Source organism: Euleptes europaea, unplaced genomic scaffold (assembly GCF_029931775.1).
Source record: "Euleptes europaea isolate rEulEur1 unplaced genomic scaffold, rEulEur1.hap1 H_1, whole genome shotgun sequence".
In the NCBI taxonomy this organism is placed as follows: Eukaryota; Metazoa; Chordata; class Lepidosauria; order Squamata; family Sphaerodactylidae; genus Euleptes; species Euleptes europaea.
Genome location: NW_026612049.1, coordinates 763,153 through 775,981, shown reverse-complemented (window position 1 = coordinate 775,981; position 12,829 = coordinate 763,153). Strand labels below are relative to the sequence as shown.

Sequence of the window (12,829 nt, the reverse complement as noted above, 5' to 3'; positions counted from 1 at the left end):
AATTATGTGAGTATATTGAATAAATACCATTTTTAAAGTAGTACAGCTTCATAATTTCATGTTAGTATAGTTGGCTTTTGCAGCCTGTTTCAATAATAACGTTTGTTATTATTTTCTGCTTGATTATTCTTCATGTATCTGTATATATTTATTCATTCTTCCATGAACTAATCTCATGTGCAGAACTCACACTGTGAGAGCTCATTATTGCTGGTAAAATGTAGGACATTGATAGGAAAAGAAAGCCCCCTCCTCTCCCATTACATTTGTCACTGTACATCTAGACTCTCTGAACATAAAATACAATAAAGTTAATTGCAAATCAATCTGTTGAATGCAGAATAGCAAAAAAAATATAAATCACACACTATATGTTGAATGAGAGCAACAAGATGGAAAAGGGAAATTTTAGACCATTTGTGCGTTAACTTCGATATAAGTGTATCATATGTTTCCCTTAATATAATTGTCACAAGTGCTGAAAAGAATAGTACTCCCACCTGTTGAGGAATTTAATGATCCCTGGCTCCCCAAAAACCCAGCTACAGATCACACTAAATAGTTCAGGAACTTTTAAATTACAAGTTCAGGGATGCCGCAATGGACCCTGATACTATAAAAAAGACAAGCATGCTTGAGGGTAAAAACATTACAAATTACTAGAGTCCTTAGCATTCTTATTTCTTTATTCACCTTATAATTTGAATTCATGTCAATGAAAGAAAGAAAAACAGTATCTGAATATGACTGCAGGTAGTGAAATTCAAGCTAAATTCCCATGTTTAAATCACTATTCTTTTCAGGGGCATGCTAATTTCTATGGTGAGTATTTTTTTGTTTCTCAAAATGCCACATAGCAAGACTTTTGCTCCTCTCTGACTAGGCAACCTATATTATTTTGGGTATGAATGTGGCTGCTGTTTTCCCTGCTTGCATTTAACTTACAAGAATTTAAGGCGCCTTCACATCCTGCCTTCTTTTACAAATCAGGAACAGAGGATGCTCCCTTGTGGTCACACCTTGAGGTCGACGAAAACTGAGTTTAACAGTTAGTTTTACAGTAGTAAAGCTTCCAGTAAATTGCATGTTGGGGGTAAAAAGACAGACGTCCTACTGAATTTAGTCAGATCTGTTTAGTATTCCTCTTTTGTGGTGTTCATTTAAAAAGTATGGCATAGAATATTTTCCACTAAATTTTATTAAATTGCCTACATTTGATCTGATCATAGGCTATAAAGCATAATAGACTGATAAAAGAAAAGGAATGTAGGAAAATAGACTATAATTTTGAGGTAGGCATATCAAAACAATTAGATACTCTTGTAGCACTGCATGCAACAAACTAAAAGATTTGCTAATTAATATACGGACACAAATTCAAAGACATATTAATGTACCATTTTTTTTATAAACCACCCAGCGTAAGGTTTACATCTTACATTTGTATTCTGAAGTCTAAAAATCAATTGATCCACTGAACTTCAAGTTGGCTTCTAGTCACTGAAAACTAACACATGCCACCATTTACTGCTACATCCTTTTACATGTATAATTTAATTGATGGCATAAAGCTAATAGGTAAGTCTGTGGCTTTTTTTTTTTTAATGCTTCATAGAAGAATATAAACACACTTGAACTCAGTTAAAATAATGTTTCAGCATTGCCGGTAGTAATGTAGACACAAATGTCTAGATGTCAATTTTCCAGCAGTTCATTTCCCCTATTCCAACTGCCCCTTCCTATGGGTGCTTATTCAGAAGTGAGTTCACTGTGACTTACCTCCATGTAAGTGTGCATAGGATCACAACCTAAACAAGCTAGGGAGTAGAGTCCTAAATTGAAAGGCTCCTCTGCCATTGTGTAATTATAAGAATTTCAAAATGTGAAATTCTCCCATCTTTTATGCTGGGCTGCCTCAAATTGTTGCAAGTGAAACACAAGAAAGGCAAATAGTGGCCGTAGTCACACCTGAAAGGACATTGATTGCCTAGTCAGAGAAGAGCAAAGTATTGCCTATACCATGTCCCTGAAGGATTCTGGAGCAGGGCAGACCAGAGGTGAATCAAGAACAATGCAAGCTATGTGCATTTTCATTCCTTCTTTTGGAAATGAACGCTGACTGAGAAGGGAAGTAAGAATGTGGAGCAAGTAGAGGAACCACCCAAGAGGCTTTAATAACTATAGAACATCAAGGGAGAGAAGAGTAAAGTGGACCTTAATTTTAATGGATGAGTACTGTAATACTGTTCAACACTGGCACTTGAGTCCATGGCACAAAGGGCCTGTACACACAACAGACGTGCCTTTACACAATCACGTATGATGTACATGACGATGTGGGGAAACAGTGGTGTGAATGCAGTTGTTCAAACAGGAAGTTGGCTGGAAACAGACACTGGAAAGTGCAGTCACCTTCACAAAAATGGATGCCAGATCCCCACTTGTACCATCCTGTTCAAATCAGCCATTTTCATGCAGTTGTAAGCTTACATATGTGATTGCATGAAAGAATATCACAGTGTGAATCAACCATAAGGTGTAAGTTTTCAACTGAAAGGAATGACTACAAATAAAGTCAGGCTCCAGGTCAAAGGGAGTTTGTGACTAGAATCCAGATTTTCCAAGAGTTTGCACCAGTGTGACTTTTGACCATTTCTTTTTTACCAACTGGTCCCAGTGCAATATGAAAAGCTGCTTTTGAAATTTCCCTCAGATTTAAAAAGTTTGCCATACAGGGTGAAGCAGTGTTTAAGAAATGTAAGTTTAAAGACTATTTGAGCACACAGAACTAGTTATGAAGGGCTTCATATATAAATCCTTGCCTTAAAAATATACTTGCTTGGGTGTTAAAGTGATTGCAAAGAAAGAACCAAGTCCAAACATAACAATGAATCTTTTTAAGTTGTATGCAGAGTTTGTGCCACCTTCCAAGCAGAGTCATCTGATGAAGAGACATCCAAATACCTTGAATAACTTTTTCTCACTAGGCCTCAAGGAGGATTTCAAATATAATAAGAACTATTCAGGCAACCAACTAGTGAATTACAAAGTATGATTAAAACATTTTAATCTAACAGCAAAGATTCCTGATAAAACAGAATAACTAAGAGGGGTTTGAACAGATTACAGCTATGAGAAAGACTATTCAGTCAACCAATGAGTGGAGTACAAAATACGATAAAATGATTAATTCTAACAGCAAGATTAATACAGGGGGCCAAGATTGAAGGGCTGGAAAAACAGCACAAGAAAACAAAAGACTGTCTAAAGCAACAAACCAATCAATGTAGGTAAAATGTATCCCTTATATAAAACAATTCAGACTAATAGCAACAATTTTTAATAAAACAAAATAATGCAATGGGACTACTATTGCAGAATTATTGTGTAAGGCAACGAAGCAATCAATGTTGGAAAACTTTATCCCTTATAGAAGTAACCTTCTGAGCTGAACCATTATACTATATTTCTGTTCCTTCTATAAGAACGCCCTTCTGAACAATTCTGTTTTGCATATTCTATGAAAATATAGTTGTGTGTGAGCCTTCTTGATTGCCTCAGGCAGGCTGTTCCATGATGTGGGAGCCACCACAGAAAATGTCCGTGAACAGGCAATTGCTGATTTTACCTGTCTTTGCTCAGATGTCCTGGAGGAACATAGCAACAGAGGGAGCTGTGCAGGTATGCGGATCCAATGCCATTAAGGGCCCAGTAGGTGATAGCTAGAACCTTGAACTGAACCCAGTAACTGATTAGTAACCAATGGAGTTTCCGAGTTTTCTTTAAGGCCAAGCACAAGCAGATTTTGTTCACTAGCAGAAGTTGGTTACAGTACAATGAAAGCTCTCATCTCAGATCTTATGGAACACGAAACAAGCAAAGGGCATCCTTGTAAATGACTGACTAGTGAAGGAAGCTGAGAGAGACTGTCAGTAGAGCAGTACAATTAGGTGTCAACACAAGTCAGACGACGATACAAAGGACACTATTGTTCAGAGAATCAGAAAGATTAAGTTTACAGTGCCATCCTAAGCAGAGTTATACCGTTCTAAGGCCATGGGAGTAAAAATGCAGACTAAATACAGTCAAAGGAAAATATTGTTTGGTTAATTTCTTAGCAACGAACTTCCAAAATAAATATGAAAAATCCACATTTCATTCAATTGATGCATTTTGATAAAATATTTTTAATACAGTTAAAGCAATTGTTCTGTGTCACATTCAAGTTTTCTTAAAGCTCTGGAAACTTTAAGAAAACTTGAAAACTTATTGAAAATCTGTCCTTAAGCAAATATACACTAACAGTGTAGACTACTCGTGTTTGCTGATGATCCTGCCATGAAGAGCTCCATGCAAGAGCAGAAAACAAGAATTCAGTAAAGGGCTCTGGAAAGTTTTTGAAAGTAAAAAAGAAAGGGCTGCAGTTTTTTTGCACTGTTGCATACATAAGGCCTTTGAAAACAATGGGTTGCTAAACACACACACACACACAAAAAAAACTGTGTCTTGGAATGGAGCCCAAGCATGTTATTCTACTGAAGATAATGACAAGATGCCACTGACTGAACGACTGTTTAAAGGTTTATCTACGGTACTGGCATGAAAGCCAAAGGGCTCTTAGCCCTTAGCTCAGGGCCCCTGTGCGCAGCCTCTTCAATCAGGACAGCTCTGGACCTGTTTGCTTTGGTTGTTCTATTGTATTTCATTATTTCTATAAGCCACTTTGAGTGCCTTCAGGGATAAAAGTAATACATAAAGGACGTAATTAAAACAAATAAGTACCATGTTCACCTATACTTCAAATGAAAATGATATTAAACTTAAACAGTCTTGGACAAATCTTTATCTTTAGACATACTTCATAACCATATAGCAGCAAATCTCATCAAATCATCTTATGCAAAATGCTGCAAAATTTATGGCATGAACAAGTTGCAATAGCTGTTTTTTCTTAGTCCAGAGCATTATCCCACCCCCCACCCCCCAGAATAATCTTTGGAAAGCAAAAGTACGGCTCTGTCTTCTGCGGACTAGTTTCAAAACAGGTCAGGTTCATGTACAGACGTAGGGGATATAACATCCCTGTGATGGCAGCCTCACACCAAAGCCATCAAAATTGCTGCCCCACAACACCAGGAAATCCCCCTGCATGGCCAGCATGCACAGTGTTTCCTGAGGTTATGGCACACATTCTGAGAGCCTTCAGCATGCTGGCACAATAAAGATGTAGTGACAGGCTCAAAGACAGGTGTGGGAGAGCTGGGCAGTCATGTTCTATTTACTTGGTTAGGGTACCTATAGTATAATCTAATGTTAATTTTTAAAAAGAAGTGTTAAAATATTGTCACATGAAGAACACAGACTGAACTGATGTTTTATGCAAAACATGCAAGAATATCACAGTGAAAGAATTCATCAGTGCTGGAGGAAACATGCCCTGTTAACACTATTAACAGTGAACACTACCCAAGGACTGCAACTCACACATGTTTATAAAAGGAAAATCAAGTGTACTATCAGTTGTACATTGAAACAGTTGTTGTAAGACTACCTTCATCTAGCTCCATAATGCCAACTAAGCTAGGGTTGCCAGGTCCCTCTTCACCACCGACAGGAGGTTTTTGGGGCGGAGCTTGAGGAGGGCAGGGTTTGGGGAGGGACTTCAATGCCATAGAGTCCAATTGCCAAAGCGGCCATTTTCTCCAGGTTAACTGATCTCTATCGGCTGGAGCTCAGTCGTAATAGCAGGAGATCTCCAGCTAGTACCTGGAGGCTGGCAACCCTACAGCTAAACAGTAAAATGCCTGGAAATACTGACATCGTTTAACATCTGCCCCAGTTTTCCTCAGAGATTCTTTGAGGTTTTAAGACTCTATTGGACAACTTCAGTTTTCTCCCACATTACCATAGTACTGCTTTCAATTTGTTTTGTTGATTTTCAATTAAGAATAGACTGAAAAAGCCTGATTATTAACCCCGCCAAAAATACAGGGAACAACCCACTGAAAGGTAAGCATTTTAAATATCATTTATTTCAATATTAAAAGGGAATAACATTGCTTTACTTTGACAGGATTATGCCGGTACATATTAACATTATAAGCACTGCAGCCAAATACTTGATGCTAGACAGAGGTCCCAGGATAAACTTCTGTGTTTAATTTCTTTAATGGAACAATAAGTCCCTGAAACAAAACAACCAAGAAATAGTGTTTCAACTCATGAAGCATCTTATGCAAGTGAGTTATAGGGAAGTACACAGGACAGAAGAAAGAAATTTCAAGATGTTTCAACAGATTTTGAATGTGCTAGAAGACATTCATAGTACCATCCTCGGCAGAATTACGCCCTTCTGTAATTCTGTTTCGGATGGCACTGTAAATATGTAATACACCAGTCTACAAGCGTGGGATTGCCATCTATGGGGTAGGAAATTCCTGGAGATTTGGGGATGGGACTTTAGGATGGCAGGATAGAATGCTGTAGAGTCCACCTTCCAAAGCAGCCATTTTCTTCAGGGGAACTTATCTCCGTAGTCTGGAGATCAGTTGTAATTCTGGGTGATATCCAGATTGGCAAGCTGAAGACTGGCAACCATACCAGTGAGTCATTGGATGGTCTGCCTATGAGCCCACAGCTTTGCATATTTACTTGCAAGTACAAACCAATGAATTCAAAGTACTTACTTCTTCACAGATATGTAGTGTAGATTGTAGTGGTAAACTGATTGTCAACTCTGTAAGAGCTAGCAAAATTAAATTTCCAAATTAATAACATAAAATTATGTGGAAATCACAGGGATTAAAAGGGTAAATCAAAATTTATGATCTGAAGAATAGCTCATACCTGAAACCGGTATCCTAACATTCAACAGGTGTTCAACAACACAGATGTACAAAGCACCTTCCCCACACAATACATTGCTATATTAATAATGTAGCTTGAAAGAACAACATTGGTATGATGTCTTAAAATAGTTTCCTACTAAGTGTAAAATATAAAATGCAGAATGTCACAACAGATAACTAAACCAATTTTACCACAGCATTTTGTACTATTAAGCTTCAGAACGTTTCCGACATCAAATTACTAGGTTATAGTGACACAAGCAGGAACATACAAGGATTTTCAGGGTAAATTTTATTTCCCTCTCCCCCACTATTTCCTCTTTCCCCTCCCGGAAAGTCCCCTATCGTCTCTCCCCCTTTTCCTGTGTCCTTCTCTCCTTCCCCTCTGCCAACTGTCCTGCCTTTATCTCCTACCCATCTTCAGTTTTCCCCCCTTCCATACCCCTGACAACCTCTACACAGAAAAACTGTGGCTCTTGTGTGGGGCTCGACAGGCCCAGGTGCCGCAGTCTGCGTTGCCTTGTGCAGCAGGATTTGGCCGGCCAGTGTCTGGCTTGCCGTGAGCAGGGGTTGGCCAGGTGTTCCTTGCCTTGAGCAGGCTGAGCCAGGCGTCACCACTTCCCCGATCTCCCCTCTTGGGTGGAGCCCAGTGGGCCAGGTTTGGTCTCCCCTGTCTCGCCTCAGGCTGACTTGGCACTGCCTTTCTCACCTTCTGCAAGGCTTAGATGGGTTGGGCTCAGTTCTACTGTCAGAGGGCTGGCTGCTGGCCCAAGTGGAGGGGGGCATCCAAGCGTTCTCAATGGCCATCTCCCCCCCCACACACACTCACACACACCTGTGGGGTAAATTAGGCTGAAAATGTGAAAGTGGCCCAAGGTCACCCAGTGAGTTTCTACAGCAGAATGGGAATTCGAGATCCTAGTCTGAAACGCTAACTACTACACCCCACTGGCATTCATGTGGGGGCTGCTGTTGAACAGCTGCATACAGCCAGGCCTGGTTGAGTCATGCAAGCTGGGTGGTAGCAAGTCGCCCAAAGGTGGTTGTTGGTCCTGGCCCCAATGAGCTCCCTCAAAGGCCAAAATATCCCTGAAAAAGGGATCCCTGAAATATCCCTGCCCCCTGCCTTTTACTGGCAGAAACCCAACTTGTTGTGATTACCTAGCAACATCCACTGAGGGAGTCTGTTTCTTAAAGCTACAGGCGCTCCTTTTATCACTTTGGCAGCTTTTAACCCACAATGTAATTTTTTTTTTTAGATTTCAGATTTTTCAGCAAACCTGGGGTGTTTTTCAGGTTTGTAGAAAGATCTTGTCTGTTCACAGGTCCAGTCTCCAGATTTAATTATCCTCAGATTTAACCAAATCACTATTTGAATATATGATGGTATGCCAAGTTGCAAACTTTGAGCATAAAACCCTTCACTATTTATATGAAACAGATCATCCATAAATACAGAGCCTGTATATGTATATATAATGAAATGAAATTTCTCTAGTTGATGACCAAACGGAATACCAACATCAGAATATAACATTCATGGATGTAAATCATACTCATAAGATATAGGCTATAGGATTACACAGTTCTATCTGGCAACCAAATAGTAACTTGATTTTAACAGATTATTTTCCAAAATACATAGTTAAAAGAGTTTATTCAAAGTTTACTTTTCTTTCTACTTACTTCTTTAATGCTGTCTCAAAAATCTTAACACATGTATTGTAAAAAAAACCCTGACAATGTTAAGTAAAAGGATATACTTTGGGGGTTACCCCCTTAGTTGCTCCTTATTAAATCACATTTAGGAATAAATGGTGCAAATCAAACTATTTGAACAAAAGGTCATAAGAAGGAAATATTAATTAGCAACACTACAGTATCAGGCACAAGAATGTGAATAGTTAATTAGTGACCTATTATCTTTTTAAAATTGTCCACAGTCTTGAAAACATTATCCTTAAACTGCTTGAAATTAAATGCCCAGACAATATGCAATCAGAGTAATAACAATGATGATCTTTGTCTTTAGAGTAAAATATCTATTGATATCCCAGATTTCAGTAATATTTCTTAAAAGGACAGTTCAACTTCCATTACATTCAGTGAGATTACACCAGTGTAAGTGACTGGCAAATCTCTCCCCGGGGCCATTTATTTATTTATTTGTCTGCTTACTTATCTATTCAGTTGTTTGTTTGTTTTGAAAGAAATCCCACTGAATCAAATGAAACATATTTACAAGTATGTTTATGATCACAGCCTTATAGCTCAGTCCTAATTAATAAGTGATAAGTCTAACTATTTCAACAGTGCTTCAAGTAGTGTAAGCATTGAAGCTAACATATAACAGTATATAAAAGCACACAATAGTATATCCTAAACCATACAGACAAAAGCACTATGTTTTTCACAGAAAATACTACATATATTTCTGAAAATCTTTGTGAAGATATTGTATACCCACATGTTTAATATTTATACTTGCTACCAGATAAGACAGACTTCAACTTGAGTTTTCTCTCTGATTCTGCAGTTAACACAGAACATAAACTGAAATGAACATCACCTCTGAGTTATCACTTTAATATAAATAAAGACTGAGAAAAGACACACTTCAGCTAACAGTAACTCTATAATACAATATCCTTGCATGACAACCAATGATAATACAATTACCTGTATTTTTCAGATTATGCTTCCTAATAAAATACTGGTGAGTGAAAGTATTGATTTTCTTTTAGCAATGCCAGCTTATTGGAAAGCTGTCCTTAAAGAAACCTTGCTTAAAATACAGGCATATTACTTTTTCAAAAAAAATCTGTGAGCATTCATTAAATGTAATCAAATCTGTCACAACATACATTTCTTCTGCACAGCGCTGAACTGCTTTAATAGCTCATTTAAATAACAAGCACATACATACACATGCACGCACTAAGCACCAAATTCTGATTAAAGTGCTAAACAGCAATCTGTTATCACAAGTACTAATGCCAAATTAAAAACATACACTTGCAAAATGATTTTGAATCACTCACTCCCTTTCTTTGTGTATCTAAATTAATGCGTTCACTCTGCATACAAGTGCTCAACTAGTTGAAATTGTTTCCTCCCTCTCTTAAAAATGCACAGCAAAAAACCACCTAAAAAAAACAAAAAACACCATGAAACAAATGCCCTTAAATTAAAATACTCCCTTAGTATGTGATCTCCTCAGAAGGCACATAGCAACATTCACCTTTTGAGGGAGGGAAATAATAAAAAGCAGAATAAAGTCCTTGCAAAGTGGCGTAGCATATGAAGACACTTAGAATCAGGGAGCTGCCTTCTGTCCAGGCGCTGGGACGGGCTGTCCACTGGTGCTCCTCATACCCACCGGCCCTGAATAAAGTGCCCATTGTCTCTGCACCGTACTAATGGTGAAAAAACTGCCCATGCAGTAAGCATAATAATTATCCAGACAAACAAGCAAAGACAATCAAGGACGGAAGGAAGGAATGGAGCAAAAATACATGGACAGATAAGCAATCCAAAAATGAAATTAATATTCATAATTCAAGGTTTGCCATCAGAAGGTCCTCATTCGTGGCATGGCTATTCCATACAAGGGGCTATTGTCTAGTCAACAAAATGAGCATATGAATAAAATTTAATGAAACACTGGTGAAGAGACGAGCTTCTCTTTCCCAAAGTGCTCATTCCTGGTCCCAGGATTTTGTCCAAAGACACTTTCAAACTCCTTCTCTCACAAACGTTACAAAAGTTATATTTCTCCCTGGGTTCACCCCTGCGTTTTGTTTTGTTTTGTATTCTCCCTTTGGTTGCAGCTGTATAAATATGAATACCCTCCCCCCCTCCAAAAAGCAAGCCATGCTCGCCCAAACAAAGAAGAATTGGCCTTAATATGCATAGCTTCATTAATTAAATTTAATTATGCCAAGCAGCATATTAATCATTAGTTGCTCTAGTTACTGTATTCATTGAAAGGGAGGAGGATTCCAAATTAAGGCAGCACGGGGGACAATCACATACTGAATAGGGAGCTGCTCACAACATGATACAATGCACTTTCTAAACAATTATTCCAAATAAACAGAATAAATAGGCAGATTGCTTGTTTTATGACTAACTCAAGAACAATTAGACAAGAATGTGAAGATGATGCTGCTTTCTTTTTTTGACCCATGCACATTCTCACATACAGCCAGCCTGGGCACAAGGTAAAAATTGACATTTTATAAGTTTTGTTTGTTTGCTTCCAGCAAAGAAAAAAGGGAGCTAAATTCTTCCCAGTGCCCTTGCTTAGTTCTACAAAATGTTGCCACAACGCATGAGAAACCTTATCTAACCTGCTAGGATGATTAGGGGGTCCATCGAGCTACTGAACTTGCACTTGAAAGTTTTTGCGCCGATGTGAACTTTACAACACGTGCATTTTAACAATGAAGGAGTTCAAAAAGAAAAAAAAACTTTCAGGAAGGAGAAAAAAAGTGTTATCACACCAACTTACCATCCACCAAGTCCTGGCTGACATGTCATAACATAGCTGCCATTTTATGGAGCTGTCCGATGCTTTCCCTGCCATTACGCTGTCAGCAACCTTCATCTGATGCAGCTCAATGAAAGATAAGACACCTAATCAAGAAAACATCAGCAGTGGCTTGCTGGGCTACATGTAGGCCAATCCTTATCACACTGCATCATGGGAAAAGCTCCCTTATTAGCAAGAACTCCAACCTCACAGATATAAAGACAAGGATCAGGTTTGGTGTTTGTGTGTTAGGGTGCATGTGTGTCCGAACTGCAGGAAACTGGCTAGCATTCTTTGTGTGTCATGTGTACAAGAGTTAAGTATTTTGCAAGTGGGCGGCTAAATGCTGGGCTATGCAGGCTAAAATTTATTTGCATTCTCTTCTGTTGTATATTGTTTGACATATTCCACAGTTAGCTTTGAGAGCAGATGAAATGGGGAGGGGGATTGTAGTTGCTCAGAATAAATATCTTCCCCAACAAAGACATCAGTTTCATTGACACAATTGGAGCTCAGTTCAAATGTCACTGCAGACACGCATGCACACACACGCACGCACACACACACAGAGGAATGGAACACACAGGTAGCAGCTGCAGATGAAGTTGCCAAAGGCTACAAACCTTATTAACATTCTGCACATATGGAAACAGTTTAACTCTTTACAATCAAAGTTTAACAAGAAACCACCAGATAGGAATGATATCAACCTGCAGGGCTAGTTCTAGGTTTTGAAGGGCCCCAGGCAGAGAGGGGCTCCCTCTCCTTTTCTACCCACACATGCCCTCCTTCTCTTCCCAACCATGTGCCTCCCATCTGCCTGTGTGTCTTTATCCTGTCTGCTTGTGAGCACACCCACTGCTCATGCTCACCACTGCCTGCAGCCCTTTTCTAGGGTTGCCAACCTCCAGGTGGTAGCTGGAGATCTCCCGCTATTACAGCTGATTTCCAGGCAACAGTGTTCAGTTCACGTGGAGAAAACGGACGCTTTGGAAAGTGGCCTCTATGGCATCATACCCTATTGAAGTATCTCCCATCAAACCCCGCCCTCCTCATGCTCCACCCCCAAAATCGCCAGGTATTTCCCAACCCAGAGCTGGCAACCCTACCCTTTTCCCCAGCGGCACTGGGCAGTAAGTGTAGCTGGGAGCACGACAGAGCACTACCAAATAAGTGAGTGAGTGTGTGTGTGTGGGGGGGGGGTCAACAGCAGTGGGCCCTGCCAGAAGCCCTGGGCCTTCACAGCTGCCCCACCTGGGGGTATGCTGATACCAGACCTGTCAACCTGCATAAAGGCCGGAGGTGGTGCCAGTATGGGGTTGGACAGTGAAGGTGCAGGACTATTGGTTGCCAGCTGTGGGTTGGAAAATACCTGGAGATTTTGGGGGTGGAGTCTAGAGAGGGCGAGGTTTGTGGAGAGGAGGGACCTGAGCAGGTTACAATGCCA

General features: G+C 39.5%; 1 protein-coding gene across 6 annotated transcripts in view; it reads right to left on the bottom strand.

The window, feature by feature from the left end:
* Positions 1 to 11,476, bottom strand: part of LOC130492890 (nuclear factor 1 B-type) — a 444,072-nt gene extending 432,596 nt beyond the window's left edge. For all 6 annotated transcript variants that reach the window (XM_056866639.1, XM_056866645.1, XM_056866640.1 and 3 more), the window contains exon 1: positions 11,362 to 11,476. In XM_056866639.1, coding sequence (XP_056722617.1) covers positions 11,362 to 11,457 — 96 coding nt within the window. In that variant the 5' untranslated portion in view covers positions 11,458 to 11,476. The remainder of the gene's footprint in view (positions 1 to 11,361) is intronic.
* Between the last annotated feature and the right edge of the window lie 1,353 nt (positions 11,477 to 12,829).